Source organism: Panicum hallii, chromosome 1, assembly GCF_002211085.1.
Source record: "Panicum hallii strain FIL2 chromosome 1, PHallii_v3.1, whole genome shotgun sequence".
NCBI classification, from domain to species: Eukaryota; Viridiplantae; Streptophyta; class Magnoliopsida; order Poales; family Poaceae; genus Panicum; species Panicum hallii.
The window spans coordinates 56,460,084-56,476,671 of record NC_038042.1 but is presented as its reverse complement, the minus strand read 5'-3'; the positions used below and the strand labels follow the sequence as shown (position 1 = coordinate 56,476,671).

The window sequence follows — 16,588 nt, the reverse complement described above, 5'->3', positions numbered from 1 at the left end:
ACAGGACACTGCTGAAACAACTATGCTGTTGTATACTTATTACAGTTGAAGGTGTTCGGTTTGGTGCCCACATTTCCTATATGTAACTAAGCATATTTTCTTCATTAGCATGGGTGTCGTCAACTAACTTCTTGTCAAATTTTGAAAGCCAGCTGTGGCGACGAGTGATTGACAAATTCCAACCAAATGGAACAGTATCTTCCAGAAGCTTCCGATGTTGGTTGTGGAAGCCGGAGCCTGCAACTGCAAGTCCATTCGGGCCACCGTCGGTGATGCTTGCCGGTCGCGTCGGTTCGTTGTGCTTGATGGGAAAAGGGAATCAGTGGGGAGTCGCACAGCGAGCGAGTGCCTTCAATCAGACGACGCTACAGAAACCTACGCATGGTGGTCTCGGTGAGCGCTTGGCCGGGAGCGCGTGTGGTGGTTCGGCTGGCCAGCAGGGCACAACGCGCAGCCACGCAGGCGGTGGTGCCATGTTCGCTGTCGTGGTCGCAATTAACTGGACCTCGCCGTCAAGACACGTGCGCTGTCGGATCGTTCCGCCGTCTCGGCCCCGTGTGTAACGCATGCGTCGCAGGACCCCCTGGACTGAAGGCGTCTCACGGTGCTGCTCATGGAGTCGGTCCCCTGAAGACAGCACGACCAGAAGACGCCGCACGGTTCCAGTTCAGACTAGAGGCTACAGACAAGCTTGGGAGGTGCCGTTCCTCCAGTCCCTGCAAGCTCGCCGTACAGTGTCTCCCAACGAACCCGAAGACTGAAACGTCTGAAACGGGTCGAGTCGAAGCAACTAGGAAGAAGATTCAGGACCGCATTAGCGCTGGCTTTGATTACTCGAACCACACTGCCGTCCTTGATTATGGTTGATTGGGCCCGTGCTGGACCAAGGCCGAACAGCACAATTTAACAGACTCCATCCACTCCACCAGCATTGGCATTGCTTGCAATTGCAAGTAGTATCAGTGCCTTCTGCCATTAAGAGGAGCACGATAGACGAGCTGCACGGCGGCGCCCGGCACTGAGCAGAGTCCGGGTGCGGTAAGGGTGAAGTGGTTAGCGGACCCTGTGCACAAAAGAAGCTGCGTTACTGGTCAGTGGTTGGTTACCGGGAATTGGTGTTGCTCCCATGCCCCCCTGCTGTTGGGGTAGGCGGCAACTCAACGTGAGATGGGCTAGCCGCGAGCATGGCGCAGGGTGGAAGGGAACGAGGTGCCGTAACAGCTAGAGACAGCTCGCCGAGCCGAAACGACAGAAAGGGACAGCCGAACTCCAGACGCCCCGCCCCCCCTCTCTTCTTTCCCACTCGTCCAGACGGACCACAGCTTTGTCCGCTCATCAATCACTCGTGAGAAACAATTCTCTGCAATTGCAGGGGTGCGGCAGCTGCTTCAACGACCAGACAGTTTTCCCAACCAATCCAGTTCCTGCTGCTTTTGATGAAAATTCGTCTCCTTGCTGCTGATCCGCAGGCTATGGAATGACAGATTCCATCGAACCAGAAGTCCGGGAACTGATCAAGGCATTCAGTTGCAAAAGAGAGCGGAAAAGAAACATCTGTGCGAATTCACCAATCATCATCATCAGTGTCATTGAGCAAGCCGGCAAGAGGAGTAATGATTTGAGAAGAAAATTAATCTGCCTCTTGAAAGAAATCATGTACATACACAGACGAGAAACTACAATGGATTAGAGGAAGCAATATGATTAATAACCAAAGTAATTAGGCATGTGTTTTTGTCTTAGACATGAACGGAATCACCATCATCATCATGGTGAAAGAAAGTTGATTAGCAAGCGGTCCGAGATAGGATAGGCCAAGGTGCAAGCGGCGGCCCACCAAACCCTAATAACAGAAATTCTTTTATCTTTTTCTTTCAGCCCGACGCGGCCGGGATTCCTTTCTTCTGCATCTCGGGTGATTTCTCTCCTCCCAATGCAAGCTAGCGGCGGCGACGGCATGGCCATCCCTGAGTTCAGTGGCGGCTCAGCATGGATAGCGCGACCACCTGCGCCCACTGCTTCAGCCGCATCTTCACCGTCTCCGGCGTGTCGCCTGCATGAACGAACGGGTCAGAGATCGAAACTCTAATGATCTACTGTAATCACGTCGGGCCTCGTGAATGAACTTAAAAAAACGAAACTTGATCGCGCTTGAATCGATATGCAGTAGCAAATTACCGTACAATATCCTCACATGGCACAGGAAAACTACTGTACTATCGGATTGGATGCGAACACGAGAGGCTGGGGCTTTACCTGGAGAGAGTATGGACATGGGGCTGCCGAGCGGCGACTCGTCGGAGGACACCTCCGACGCGGCGCCGCACGCGCACGCGCACCGCTCCGCCCCGGCGCCGCCACCGCCGTGGACGGCGTAGTAGAGGTCTAGGGCCGGGAGCGTCTCCAGGAGGCGGCTCCTCCCGGCGCCGCCACACGCCGCGCACCCGGACCCGGCGGCGGGCGGCTCGAACCCGAACCCCAGATCGATGCACCCGCGGAGCTCGTCCAGGTCGTCGTCCGTGACGCTCCGCACGCGCCGCAGCGCCGACCCACCGCGGCGCATCCCGCGGCGCCGCCGCTCCCACGCCTCGTCGCGCTCGATGTCGGGCGACCACGAGTTCTGCTTCTGCAGCCCCATCGCGGGCGCCGCGGTCGGGCCCATCTTCCTCCCGGCCCCGCCGCCGACGCCGCTGCCCATAATCTGATGCCGCCCCGCCTTCTCCATGGCGCGGCCTTCCCCTCCGCCCCCTCGCAAGGCGAAGGGGGGGATTTGGAGAAGCGAGCTTCGCGGTGGGTGGAGGCGGCCGCGGCGGATTTTATCTCGCGAGCGCCGGCTGGCCTAGCGGATGCGGGCGCGGTCAGCTGCGTGACGTCTGCCGACGTAACGAGCTCGTATATATAGCGAGTACCCGCCCTGCACGCCGGGTACACGGAATCGAACGGTGGATTTTCGAATTGGAAGGCGAGGGAGGGTAATTATGAGGCATTGATTTCGGTCACGGGGGACGGTGGCAGAAGCGAGAAAAGGACGGGCAGAAATTTTGCACTGAACACTTATTTCGGTTTTAAATGGCACACTTTTGAATCCTACAGCTGAGAGTGTTTGATTTGAAAATAAAAAACGTTTCACTTGTGGTTCAATACCACCAACGGCACTACGGCGGCATGAATTTCCAATCAAATTTAAACTAGTGCTACCTCCGCTCTCAAAACTAATTCAATCCATCTTACCGTTTCAGTACGCATTTTATTCGTGTGATGCGCATCGAGAACCCGATTCGATTAGGCGCGGCAGGAATTGATGGAGCAGTTCGCGAGCGGAAAGGCGACAAGGACACGCCGTAACTGCTACCGGTACGTGACAGTGGAGAGGGTGAAGGGCAGCTTTTTTTTTCCCCCCCTCCGGCTCCGTGAGAATGTGAGGCGTCGAGACTACTCCTTGCTTGCCCAGGAAGAATGGAGGTGGATCGATCAACCGAGGCTTCGCATGATGATGACGTGGATCGTCTTCTTACTGCACCCCTCGCCATCAGTCGCGATCTCTCAGCAAGATCACACAAATATCTGCGGGTCGATCCCCAGATTCACCACACAGGGGTGGCTCCCGGTGAAGATTTCAGTCCGGGGCAAATGATCGGAGCGAGATTCAGACCGCAAGGCAAAGTATCTGCCCGCCCAGATCCGATTCACGGCTAGCTTGCAAATCACACTATCACAGTTATCGATCGATCACGGGTTATGACTGAACGATGCCGTCAATGATAGCATCAGCTAATGATGAGTTCGTTGATTTCAAGCTCCTTTACTTCTGCCGCCGTTGCAGCAAATTAAAAAAAAACAACTTTTTTCGCAAAGAAAAAACCAACTTTGTTTACTGCATCCGATTTCTGCCTGAAGCAGGTCCTGCCTGCCAACCTTTTCTTCTGAACCTCTGACCGCTCTTCTTTGGGGTGAGATTTGGAAGCAAAGCATGGAAAAAGACAAGGCGTGTCGCGGTACAGTGCTGAAGCGAAACTTGCCTGAAGTAGCAGATCAGTGAATCAGATCTCTGTAGCGTGCCGTGGACAATGCCATGCCATAAATTGCACGGCATGCCTTGCCTCTCGCTTGAGTTTCCAGCCTTCCAGACGGCTGACATGGGAATTAAGCAAACTGAACTTTCTCCAGGGATTCTGAATCATTTTTTTCCTTCAGAGAAGCAAATACAGATCCTCCACGGATACTGTTTCCAACTCACATTTATTTCACGTCATGGACTTCGAACAACATGTATAAAAAAGAAAGAATTATACTATATTGGTGCGCAGCAAATATGAATATAATAATATATTGGCAAGCAACTTGTCCTGTTGCTCGATCGTCGTTCCCATGGCAAAGCAAGCATCTGGATCAAGCTCAATATATAATGAGAACGACAACGTCACGTTTCAATAATTGCGCTTCTCTAATATAATGGTGGCTATTAGCAAGGAGATCCCACGGCATTGGCAGGCCAAGATACGCATATGCTCTTATCATTATCTTCCTGTTGGGAGGTTGTTGAGTCTAGATGAACTACCATCTGCCCTGCAGATGTATAGTCGAATACATCAAGTATATTTCCATGATTGCTTGCTTGTATGCGTAGCAGTCTGAATAGAAAGAAAAGTCCGTTTTGCCTATCAAATTAAACAAGCCTTTTACTGAAAAAAAATATGTGGAATTATAGGTCTTCAACCTTCTCCAGAAGAATCCTATTCTGTGTTCGGAGTATTTTGATCGGTTGCTAGTTCCATCTAGTGGCAAGATGACCTGTTGCGATTGTTTTTTCTTTAGAAGTGTATGCATCAGGACAGCTGACTCGAGCGTCTTCATCTTTTCCCCTGAGATGATAACAGAGCTTCCTGGAAGCAGAAGGCAGTCCCTGGTCGCAATTGCTATAAAACAACAACATCACATTCGATTGCAGTACTAGTTTTGTCGTTGCCACAGAAGACTTGACCTAGGTTAATTAGTTACTGACACGGAGCACAGGACCTCGCTAATCCTCCAGCGCCCAGCCTGAATGGACGCAATCTCAAGCTAAACATCTAGATAACCAAACCCTGTCGTCCTGGTCGCTTGAACATGTCAAGATCTCCAAAGTCCAAGTTGCCTACTACTTGCATGTTTGAACATGTCACGATACAGGACGACAAACACCGTCAATTCTTATACAACGCGTCAATGCCGTGAATCGCGAGGTATGCTTACCTTCGAACGCAGGGTACGGCAGTATTAAACTAGCAATGGGAAAGACCTACACGGAGAGGTCGCCGACTCGCCTGTCACCACTCACCACCACCAGAGACTCTCCCGGAGTATTGAAAGGACGGTAGCAATGGAGAAACATGACTTCAGCGGCACACTAGTAACCTTTCAATCTGATCTGATGCGGTTGCATTGTATATGCAGGTTCAGTGCGTGGACGATGGCCGCCACGACCGGGCCCTACCAAACCGACTCCGACGTGGATGGCCGGGAAAAAGAACCGGCGGCGGCGGCGGCGGCGGCGGCCGGCCCCTCTCACCTTTTTGCAGCGCTCGCTGACACGCCAAAAGCTTCTTCACTCCCGCGCGCGTGCCTTCGGGCAAAAGATATCCCCGATTCCATTCGTTGCCGCCCGAGCTCACCTTTGTCCGGCGCACGCTCGACGGACGGAATCAATCGCCGGCGGGGGTCAACGGCCGCAACGCGAGCTGAAAAGCTTTGGGGCTCGTTCCTTTTTCGGGCTTCACCCGTCAGGATTTCGCACGCACACGTAGGCTTTGATCCGGCGATGAGATTGGAGCGCGAATTTTCACCGACGCGACAGCGACGGCGGACGCAGCATGTATCGATGTCCGTAGAGGGTAGTAGAACGTAGGCGGTCGAGCGATCACCTGTGACATGGGTGCAGCTGCTCGGACCCACCTCAGAGCACGACCCGGTGGCTGCCGCCGGCCGCCGGGCTGGTCATCACGGATCTGCTGGCTGCTGCTGGCGGTTGGGCCGGCGCGGACGCCGGAAACCTGGACAGTGGACACGGTACGGGGTCGCTGCACGCCACGCACGGGGGCACCAACCAAGGTGCCCCTTGCCCTGCTCCGGCGGCCGCGCTGGCCGCTCGTCCCCGTCCGTACCACCGCGCTCTGCTGTTGGGCCATAATGCTACGCGTTAGTGCCTCATTTGATTAGAGTGCGTGGTCTCAAGTGGCGATGCATGTCGGTCGGCATCCATCCATCGTCGTACCGTGATGCTTCGCTTTGTCATTACCTGCGTACAGTATTCGTTAATCCCTGGGGTGATGATTGCTTTGCACGGGGTGAACAGAGAGGTTCCCTTGGGATGGTCTCGAGGTCAGGTACAGTACCGTGCGTCCGTGCCGAACTGTCGTCGATGCAGCAGGCTCCAGGCCTTCGCACGGCACCGATTCCAAGAGTAGATAGCACGGGCAGCAAGTCCGCCGGCCCATGGGCTGCGCCTCGTCGTAAGGAGAGCGCGTTTGGGCCGCTAGCCGCGTTAAGCTAGCACAATACTGGGCTTTTCCGGGTAGGTTCTCAAAACCTTAGGCCCACAAAATTAGTTTGGCCCAGAGAATGATGGTTTTCAGCTCAATGTGCCTTTGGGCCAAAATGTACTGCACCTGCTGTCTCGAAATATCACTGGCTCCTCCTCCTCTCCGTTCGCCGCCGTGGCCTCGCCAACGAGGTCTGGCGGTCGCTGCTCTCTCCCGTCCCTGGGCAACAACAGAACAGAGCCACAGACCTATCCACTCCTCCATGCAGCACCGCGGCTAACTTCCCAGCCACTACTTGCGCCATCCCCACGCGCCGCTCAACCCAAAACCACCGCCCCCGTCGAATTCGCAAAAACCCCGACGAGCCACCGCCACGCGACGCCTTTCCCCCCGCTCCGCCGCCCGCCCCGCCGCGCGAGGCCGGGCCCGTGACACGGCGCGCGCCGTCCGTACCATGCCGTGACGCCCGGACCCGCCCGCCCACCGAACCGGCCCACATGCACTTCCCCTCGCCGCGCGCGCACGCCATGGCCGCGCCGGCCCTCGCCCGCCCTTGTATCCTCCCCGGTGCTCACCTCGCCTCGACCTCTTGCCTGCTGGTTCTCCGGGTCCGGGGGCGCGAGCTCGGGCACGGCCGAGCGGTGGCGGCGGTGAGGGCGCGCGAGCACGGCGCCGCGCCGCCCGACCCGGCGGCCATCCTGCGGCGGCCGGAGGTGGCGACGACGACGTCGGCGGAGGAAGAGAGGGACATCGACGCAGGCTCTTCGTTGGATAGGCCGGTGGAGGAGGAGGTGCCCGAGGAGGAAGGGGTTCAGGGCAGGGGGAAGGCGCCGGAGAGGGAGTGGGTCGACTGGGAGGACCTTATCCTCGAGGACACCGTGCCGCTCGTTGGCTTCGTCCGGATGATCCTCCACTCCGGCAAGTACGCAACGTCTCCTCTCCACTACTTCTGCTTTGACTAAGTTTGTCATTAGGAATTCATTACTAAGTTTGTCATTCAGCCTGAATTTTAGTATAGTCACTGGAATTATTTTTGCTGTGCACGCACTCCCGTAGCCAAACGCAATTCATCGAACAGATGGTGTGTTTGACCTATGCTTATGACACTGCAATGCAAATGACTATTAGCCATTGATGGAGGCGCAACGGGACCAATTTACATTTAGAATTTCAGATCGAATTCCACTCAGATAGTGGCGGCATCTAGATTGGTATTGGACAACACAATATGCCCTATGCTGAGAAATCAATGAATGAGGGGAAATTGGCTGAATGGGGTTCATTTAATTGGTTGGATGAACCTATCACAGATTGTACGTTAGTCTAAATTATATATTGCAATTTGAGGGGAGACCACACAATAACAGGCTTCAAGCAAACCGATGATATCTCCCACTATTCATACATGCTTGTACGCTTACGCAGTTACGCTTAGCACATCCTCTTTCTTATTCCCCGATCAAACTTGATTACCATCTTAAGTTAATTGGGCAATTGGCTATTGTGACTGGAACAATGTCTGAACTCTGAAATACAAGTTGTCATGGAACCATCTGAACTATATAGCACGAATAGGTGATTGATGCTGAAATGTGTTCCCTTCCTGAATAGGGTCCACCATTTCCTCTTCACCATCCTTTTCACATTTCTCTGAAGATCATGAGATCTTCCTAGTTACTAATAGGGCTGGGCATTCGGTTTATTCGGTGAGTTCGGTTCGGTTTATTCGGTGAGGAAATATTTCGGTGTGATAAAAATAGGAACCGATCGGTGCTAAGCGGAACCGAAAACCGACATGTTCGGCGATCGGTTTTTTGGTTCGGTACCGGTTTTTACTGAACTTCAAGAACTAGTGCAGATGTACACACGCAAGCTGCAGCTAAGAAGGCAGAGTAGCAAGCGAGCAAGCAAGCAGCAGCAGCACGCATGCGAAGCTGGAAGCAATAGATGCAAATAACCTGTAGCCGGCGCAGCAAGCAAGCAGCGGATGCAAAATTGCAAAAAGCCTGCAGCCCGCTTCAGGCCAGCCCCGTGAGGCCGCGCGTCGTGGTGCTGGTACGGCCCGCCGCTGTGTCACTGCTGCTGCCTGCTGCGGCCGCACATGGTTGTGCCGCGCGCCACCACGCATCGACTGCTGCGGCCGCGCATCGTGGTGCCGCCCAATGCCGGGCCCTTGCTGCTGCGGCCTGTGTGTCGTGGTGCTGCCCGCCGCCGCTGCTCGTGTAGCGTTTCTGCCGCCACCGCTGCCACTGCTCGTGGAGCGTTTCTGCCTCCGCCGCCGCCGTGCATGTGAAGAGATAAGGTTTGGAGGAAAAGAGGAGGCTGGTGGAGTGCGACCGTGGGAGCGCTGGCGGAGTGCTTGGGTAATACGCGCTTGTGGGCTGCGACCTTTGGGCCGAGGTGGGCTGGAATTGTTTGGCGCACGGTAGTATGGAGGTGGACTTCTCGGTTTTTACGGTTGTTCGGTTTGGTGAGTGTTGAAAACTGACTGTGACACCGATCACCGAACTGCTAAAAAACCAAAACCGACACTGACCCCGAACACCAAAAACCGACAGTTCAGTTCGGTTCGGTTTTCAGTTTACGGTGTAAAAGTGCCCACCCCTAGTTACTAACAGCTTTACATCATTTCTACAAACACTCGGTTACAGTATATCAATCTAGGTTATTAAGTCAGCAGAACTGGTTCATGCACTCACTTCATTTGCTGCATCTGATGGAATGATTTGGGGTTTAGGCAACTGATTGGGTCATAATGTTTAACAAGATATCATGCAACTTGTGTCGTGCCATATGGGTGCATTCTACTTCCTTTTTCATCCTGCAGAAAAAGTCAACTTTTGCGAAATTCAGTTAGTTTCACTCTATCCAAGTTTCTCATAAAAAAATGAGCCTCATTTCATTGTGGAGAACATGAAACTGTTCTGTAAAATTTGGTCCATTCTACTATGCTATTAATTTACCATGGCCTTGCCATCTGAAACATACGTATTTATGATTACCATATCAAAAAGTAAGAAATTTGCATTGTTACTTGCAAGTTGCAACATATGCTGTTTGTTATTATGGCTCCTGACTAATGGACCACAGAAAGTCAGCACTTGATTTGCTTTATGATAAGTCCTATATAGTACTAGCCTACTAGGTTTGCCATGTGGTTCCACAGTCATCCAACAATCAAGAAGATTCAATTTTAAAACAGAACTGACTACAGAAGCCTTAGGATACAACAATGTGTATAGCTTTTGTTGGCTGAATTGGATTTTCATTTATATTTTAGCATCAGGAAGTGTAACTTTCTTCCTAAGCTAGTTGTTGTGACTTGCAGTATGTGCTATAACTGCATATCTTTATTTTATTAAATTTCACCTAGAGAAATTGTTGCAGGTATGAAAGCGGCGATCGGTTGAGTCCTGAACATGAGAAGGCGATCCTGGAAAGGTTGCTTCCATACCATCCACAATATGAGAAGAAAATTGGATGTGGTATTGACTACATCACGGTACGTTGTCTTAAACATTAACAGAGTAAATCAGCCTAGATATTATCTTTAATAAATGGAGAGTTAAGAAATTAAATTAGCAACCATCTCAGCATCCCTTGTTGCTGCTGAGTTTTGACTTTTGAGCATGCACGCTTGATCGGCATATGTCAACTTTGTTTTGCAATATAGTCACATGATGGCAATAAATATCAGAGTTTTTCTGTTCTGGATAGAGATCTCTTTTTATGGGGGAATTCGAAGATTTTCGTTGGTTGACTTTTGTATTGTATACTAAATGAGTGACTAACTCTGAAATTCAAATGGCAGTTTTTGCTTGATTTTATGGAATGCTATTGTGGACTGTTGCCTCCGTTGTCATCTGACTTCTTTGGGAACTAACAATTAGTATCATTTTACAGGTAGGATTACATCCAGAATTCGAAAACTCAAGGTGTTTATTCATAGTTAGGAAGGATGGTGAGCAAGTTGATTTTTCTTTCTGGAAGTGCGTCAAAGGTCTCATCCGACAAAAGTACCCCATGTATGCGGACAGTTTCATTCTCAGGCATTTCCGCAGGAGACAAGATTACTGAAGTAGATGGTCGCATGATTGTTTCCGTGTAACATTTCTGTGATATTGATTTTGTCCACATGGCTTTAATATCCTGCGATTTTGCATTTGTTGAAATCCATGTGGAGTGGTAGGTTCCAAAGAAGTAAAGATCGCTTGCAGATGGAATTTTGGTGCTCCACTTGTTGGTATACTCTAGCGATGTGTTTATATTATTTCTTCTATTTGCTTAATGCACAAGTGTCATCTGATCACGAAAGAAGCAGTTGTTTTGTTTGAACACGGATTGGTTTGTTGCCAGATGAACGCGTCCGCCAAGACCAAAAAGTTTAGTCTGACAATTAGGGGCAACCAACTTGACCCCCCCTAAGTTTTGTCCAGCTTTGGCTCTCAAGATGAACTAGAATATCATATAAGATGCATGTTTCGTTGCCTGGGTGATGAAGTTCGGAATATCCTGTTGCGGAACAATTAAGATGGGTGTAAAATTTCCACACTAAATCCACTACCGGCTAAACATTGCCAAGCCTATCAAAAGTTGGCAAGACCATTGTTTTTGTGGCACATGATAATCGAAGTTTCCTTTTTTCTGCCTATGAGTTTCGAAATTGTTCATTTCGTCTGTTCTGAGCGATAAGAGACAACACGGCAGATTTCATGCTGGCAACTTCTCGCCCGGCAGCAGACGCTTCCAAAATTCAGATAGGAAGCCGTAGGATCCCAGCTAAAACGAGCGTGCTCGCCTCCCGCAGGTCCCGTGGCCGAGACGCGCCCCCGGGGCGGGAGGTTGGCGTCGCCCAAGAGGCGCCCCGCTCGCTGCCTGGCTGGCTGGCTGGGACATCACGATGGATTGGATGGGCACGTCGCCCTTGTACGCGCATCAAAGGACAAAGGCCCCCCCCCGGCCGCGGCGTGTGGCCTCCAAATGTATGGCCGCTGGAGCCCCCCAAGCCACGGCGCCATCTCGGCCGTCGCTGGCTGAGCCAGTGAGCCAGCACCGGTAGACCCGTGGTTCGGTCCGACCGGGCAGAGCAGAGAGAAGCAAGGCCACGCCTCAGTCGCCGGACCCGTGCGCGGGCGTCTCGCCGGCGAGCGACACCGACCCTTTAGGCGGCTCATGGGGCGCTTTGCTTTCCCTTCGCCTGTGTACCTGGTCGCCACTTGTTTAAGTTATCGCAGGTTCGTGTGTATGTGGCCTTGGCCTCGATCTGATTGGCGAGTTAACTAACTAGCACACGAGCTTTTCTTGGTCACCCCCTCCCCCGCATGTTAGCCGCGTCCCTGGGCTGCCCCGGCGAGATTACCAAACTGCCCGCCCGGCTCTTGGATGTCTGGTCTGGGTGGGATGGAGGGACGCCTTCCTTCTCTGCCTGCTTCAGGCTTCAGCGATAAGCGAAGCGCCAAGCGGGGTCTGAAACCGGGGCAAGGTTTGCCTCTGCGTTTTGCTCCGAATCAGCTGCTCGCCCCTTGGTTTCTTCACTTCTTGGCTGTGTTGTAGACTTGTAGTCCACCTGATGAATATGATGTATGTCCTCTCCAGAAAATTTAGCTGCACAAATTTTTTTCCCCCCAAAAAAATGCATATAACGTAGGGCAATGCAGCATATGCCGTAGCTATGCCAAGCTGATGGAAGTATAAGTACTTATCCTTCCGTTTAGGGCAAGTTAATTAGTTAAAAATAAAAAACCAGCTCCATTGTAAGAATAGAATGAAAATGCATGAGAAAAAACACGAATAGAAGAACATGGTTTGCTAAAGTTCTAGAGCCTAGAGCCGTACCCGGCGGGACGTGGGCACGTCGGTAATTCTGCACCCGGTGGCTGCCATTTCGCGCCGCATCCGCCCTCTTGAACTCCCCAAGGGCCAAGAAGCGCCGCGGCGCGGCCCCTCCCGCCCCACAATAAACAACCACTCGCTCGCCACCCATGGCCACCACCATCACCACAGCACAGGCGCAGGCACAGCAGCCGCAGCAGCAGTGCCACCGCCCGCACCAGCCATGGCCTCCTCCGCGTCCCTGCAGCGCTTCCTCCCGCCCTCCGCGCACGCGGCGTCGTCCTCGTCCCGCCGCCGCCCCGGCCGCGCCAGGGCGGCCGTCTCCGTGCCGCCGCCCGCGCCGGCGGCGGGCGAGGTCCCCTCGGAGCGGCTGGAGCCGAGGGTCGAGCAGCGGGAGGGAGGTTACTGGGTGCTCAAGGAGAAGTACCGCACGGGGCTGAACCCGCAGGAGAAGGTGAAGCTGGAGAAGGAGCCCATGGGGCTGTTCATGGAGGGCGGCATCAAGGACCTCGCCAAGATCCCCATGGAGGAGATCGACGCCGCCAAGCTCACCAAGGACGACGTCGACGTCCGCCTCAAGTGGCTCGGCCTCTTCCACCGCCGCAAGCACCAGTGTACGTCCCCTCTCCGCAATGCTAGCCGCTTGCTTGCCGTCGCCGGCAATGCATTCGGTTGTGATTTGATTCAGGCGATTAACAAGCATTCGCTTACTCTGTTCTTGGTACACTACTAACTACATGTTTGCGATAGATGATTGGGAAGTGTTCCCTGAGAGATACAATTGAGAGCATGTTAATCATGCTTATAGCTCGCTTGTGGTGGATAATGGTTTATGACTGCTCTGCAGTCTGCACGTTCGATGCTTCCATCTGACTACCACCATGTGCTCATGTTCCTTTTGGGCTTGATCTGCATAATGTTTTCTTTCCAAGGGGCTCTGCGTGATGTTAGCACGGGCAGTCAAGTAGTTTTTACGTTCGCAGCTGATTAATGCGATGCTTAGTATAGGGATTTACGCAAATGTGCACGCATGCTGCGTGGGAGCTTTAGCCTTGTAGTAGGATGCAAAAAACTTTCCTTGTGACCCAAAATCCCAACTGGGTCTCAGACTCATCTTGGATTGGACTTCATTAGATTTTTTTTCTTAAAAAAGGCTCAGCTTGGACTTTAGAGTAGGCACAATAGAAAATTTCTTGGTGGCATCAAGGGGTTATTTGCAACAGTTTACTGTGAGATTCTTTATAGGACGTCTGTACTAAAATACACCTGAAGGGCCAAAGGTCAAGTGTCCCAATCGTGCAAATGAAATGACACGTAGTAACTCGCAGCGATTGTAAAGTGTTTTCTTTTTCCTTGTGGTCCATTCCTTATTTAACAACTCAGCATGCTTACTAGTTCAAAACCTGCTAACTTGTCGATTCCTGATTCGTACTGCAATTTCTTTCTTTTTCCTTTTTAGGAACGATTCCGTTTCTGGGTAGAATCGTGAAACTTAAAGCTCCTTGGTGTCAAATATGCAGCAAAAACTTTATTTATAGATTCCATATACAGAGCACGAATGAATATACTTGTAATCAGTATCACAAAAGCAGAGTTTCCAGTTCCGTTGTTGGCTTGGTTTATCCCAGACCGGTGGCTTCAAATCCCTTTCTTCCCTGGACCATTCCTTGATCGGTCTGGTCCTACGGATGAGGATAGAGACGTGTTCTCCGATTGACTGATGCGCTGCCCTGCGTGTGCTGCAGACGGGCGGTTCATGATGCGGCTGAAGCTGCCCAACGGCGTGACGACGAGCGAGCAGACGCGGTACCTGGCGAGCGTGATCGAGGCGTACGGCGCGGACGGGTGCGCGGACGTGACGACCCGGCAGAACTGGCAGATCCGCGGGGTGACGCTCCCGGACGTGCCCGCCATCCTGGAGGGCCTCCGCGCCGTCGGCCTCACCAGCCTGCAGAGCGGCATGGACAACGTGCGCAACCCCGTCGGCAACCCGCTCGCCGGCATCGACCCCGACGAGATCGTCGACACGCGCCCCTACACCAACCTGCTCTCCTCCTACATCACCAACAACTCCCAGGGCAACCCCACCATCACCAACCTGTGAGTTGAACTGACATTGCTGTATCATCTCGATCGGACATGCTCGTCTGCCGACTGCCTTCAGTCTCAGTGACACGGCTAGCTGCTGGTGGTGGTGACAGGCCGAGGAAATGGAACGTGTGCGTGATCGGCACGCACGACTTGTACGAGCACCCGCACATCAACGACCTGGCGTACATGCCGGCGGTCAAGGACGGCAAGTTCGGCTTCAACCTCCTGGTGGGCGGGTTCATCAGCCCCAAGAGGTGGGGCGAGGCGTTGCCGCTCGACGCCTGGGTCCCCGGCGACGACATCATCCCGGTCTGCAAGGCCATCCTCGAGGCGTACAGGGACCTCGGCAACAGGGGCAACCGCCAGAAGACGCGCATGATGTGGCTCATCGACGAACTCGTAAGGCCTCCTTCAATTCGATTGATGCTTCTGCTGATCGATCCGATGCTGTTCAGATTGACGAGCAAACACTGCGTGCAGGGGATGGAGGTGTTCCGGTCGGAGGTGGAGAAGAGGATGCCGAACGGGGTGCTGCAGCGCGCCGCGCCGGAGGACCTCATCGACAAGAAGTGGGAGCGCCGGGACTACCTCGGCGTGCACCCGCAGAAGCAGGAGGGCCTCTCGTACGTGGGCCTGCACGTGCCCGTCGGCCGGCTGCAGGCGGCGGACATGTTCGAGCTCGCGCGCCTCGCCGACGAGTACGGCGCCGGCGAGCTCCGCCTCACGGTGGAGCAGAACATCGTGCTCCCCAACGTCAGGAACGAGAGGATCGACGCGCTGCTCGCGGAGCCGCTGCTGCGGGAGCGCCTCTCGCCGCAGCCGTCGCTGCTGCTCAAGGGCCTCGTGGCGTGCACGGGCAACCAGTTCTGCGGCCAGGCCATCATCGAGACCAAGGCGCGGGCGCTGCAGGTGACGCGGGAGGTGGAGAAGCGGGTGACCGTGCCCCGCCCGGTGCGGATGCACTGGACTGGCTGCCCCAACAGCTGCGGCCAGGTGCAGGTGGCGGACATCGGCTTCATGGGCTGCCTCACCAAGGACAGCGCCGGCAACATCTGCGAGGCGGCGGACATCTTCGTGGGCGGCCGCGTCGGCAGCGACTCGCACCTGGCTGACGTGTACAAGAAGGCCGTGCCGTGCAAGGACCTGGTGCCCGTCGTGGCCGACCTCCTGGTGGAGCGGTTCGGGGCCGTGCCCAGGGAGAGGGAGGAGGACGAGGAGTAGGAGAGCACCGGACGTGGCTGTTCCGGTCATGTTCAGAGAATCAGAGCCGACTTGCCGTTTGTTTGTAAAGTAAAGTAGACGCTGCTGCCTTGTTCCATGGCACGATTTGTTTTTGGTGGTGTTGTAGCCAAAAAGGTTCCCTTATTCACGTTACAGAGAATGGCGATAAATAAGAATGACATGCTGCCTGTCACAGTGTCACTGATCCTGCTGCCGCTGCACATCGCCCTGTTTAAACATCAGCAAAGCCATAGCCATCATCCCCCGTGGCACCTCCAGACTTTGGTGTCAGTTTGCCTTTCTGTAAGTCCAATTGAACCTCTAAGCGCCTCTTTAGCTGGGCTCCCGCGCCGGCTGTGGCACTGTAGTGCCACTGTAGCGCGGAGCCGGGGGAGCCAGAAAAACTGCCTCCGGGCAGTGGCGGAGGATGGGAAAAAGTTAAGGTATAGCGAAGTTTAGAGCCAAAAGCCCTGGCGTCGCCCGCCGGCTGCCTCCGCATATGCCGGTTACGTCATTTATTGGTAGTTTGCGTCGTAGACTAGCATGGTTTGTTTCTATCTCGAGGCTGGAATCAGGGAGTACGAGCGTGGGAGAGGGCTGGTGTGGTCGTGGGATTAATGGGTAGAGACGGGCCAGTAGTATCGGGGTCTTAAAAACAGTTTATCTGGGAGCCGAAACAGCGTCTTCTTTCCTTGCGCGTCTTCAAATCGGAAGCTGCAACAGCAGCAGGGCAGCAGCCATGGCGTCTGTTTGTGTTTGTGGCCGGATCAAGGTATGGCGAGTGCCATACCTCGACATACCAGATCCTCCGGCCCTGGCTCCGGGGGCTCCGGCTGTATCAGTGAGAGAGAAATGAACAGTGCCATAAACAGTATCGCTACCCGAAGCCATATCAAAGGGGATTTAAGTGGTTTCTAGTGCGACAC

At 53.6% G+C, this 16,588-nt stretch overlaps 3 protein-coding genes across 3 annotated transcripts; 2 read left to right on the top strand and 1 right to left on the bottom strand.

Annotated features, from left to right (window-relative positions):
• Positions 1 to 1,611: 1,611 nt before the first annotated feature.
• On the bottom strand, positions 1,612 to 2,872 carry LOC112879455. The gene is made up of 2 exons (XM_025943708.1): positions 2,257 to 2,872; positions 1,612 to 2,053 (listed from the first exon to the last, which is right to left on the bottom strand). The coding sequence occupies exons 1-2, from the start codon at positions 2,723 to 2,725 to the stop codon at positions 1,974 to 1,976; spliced, it is 549 nt and encodes a 182-aa protein (XP_025799493.1). The 5' UTR covers positions 2,726 to 2,872; the 3' UTR covers positions 1,612 to 1,973.
• Positions 2,873 to 6,715: 3,843 nt separating this feature from the next.
• Positions 6,716 to 10,764, top strand: LOC112878081 (protein DCL homolog, chloroplastic). The gene is made up of 3 exons (XM_025942485.1): positions 6,716 to 7,440; positions 9,906 to 10,020; positions 10,422 to 10,764. The coding sequence occupies exons 1-3, from the start codon at positions 7,016 to 7,018 to the stop codon at positions 10,593 to 10,595; spliced, it is 714 nt and encodes a 237-aa protein (XP_025798270.1). The 5' UTR covers positions 6,716 to 7,015; the 3' UTR covers positions 10,596 to 10,764.
• Positions 10,765 to 12,450: 1,686 nt separating this feature from the next.
• On the top strand, positions 12,451 to 15,863 carry LOC112875847 (ferredoxin--nitrite reductase, chloroplastic). The gene is made up of 4 exons (XM_025939849.1): positions 12,451 to 12,964; positions 14,096 to 14,450; positions 14,552 to 14,840; positions 14,922 to 15,863. Exons 1-4 carry the CDS (start codon positions 12,574 to 12,576, stop codon positions 15,660 to 15,662), a joined length of 1,776 nt encoding a protein of 591 aa, XP_025795634.1. The 5' UTR covers positions 12,451 to 12,573; the 3' UTR covers positions 15,663 to 15,863.
• The last annotated feature ends 725 nt before the right edge of the window (positions 15,864 to 16,588 follow it).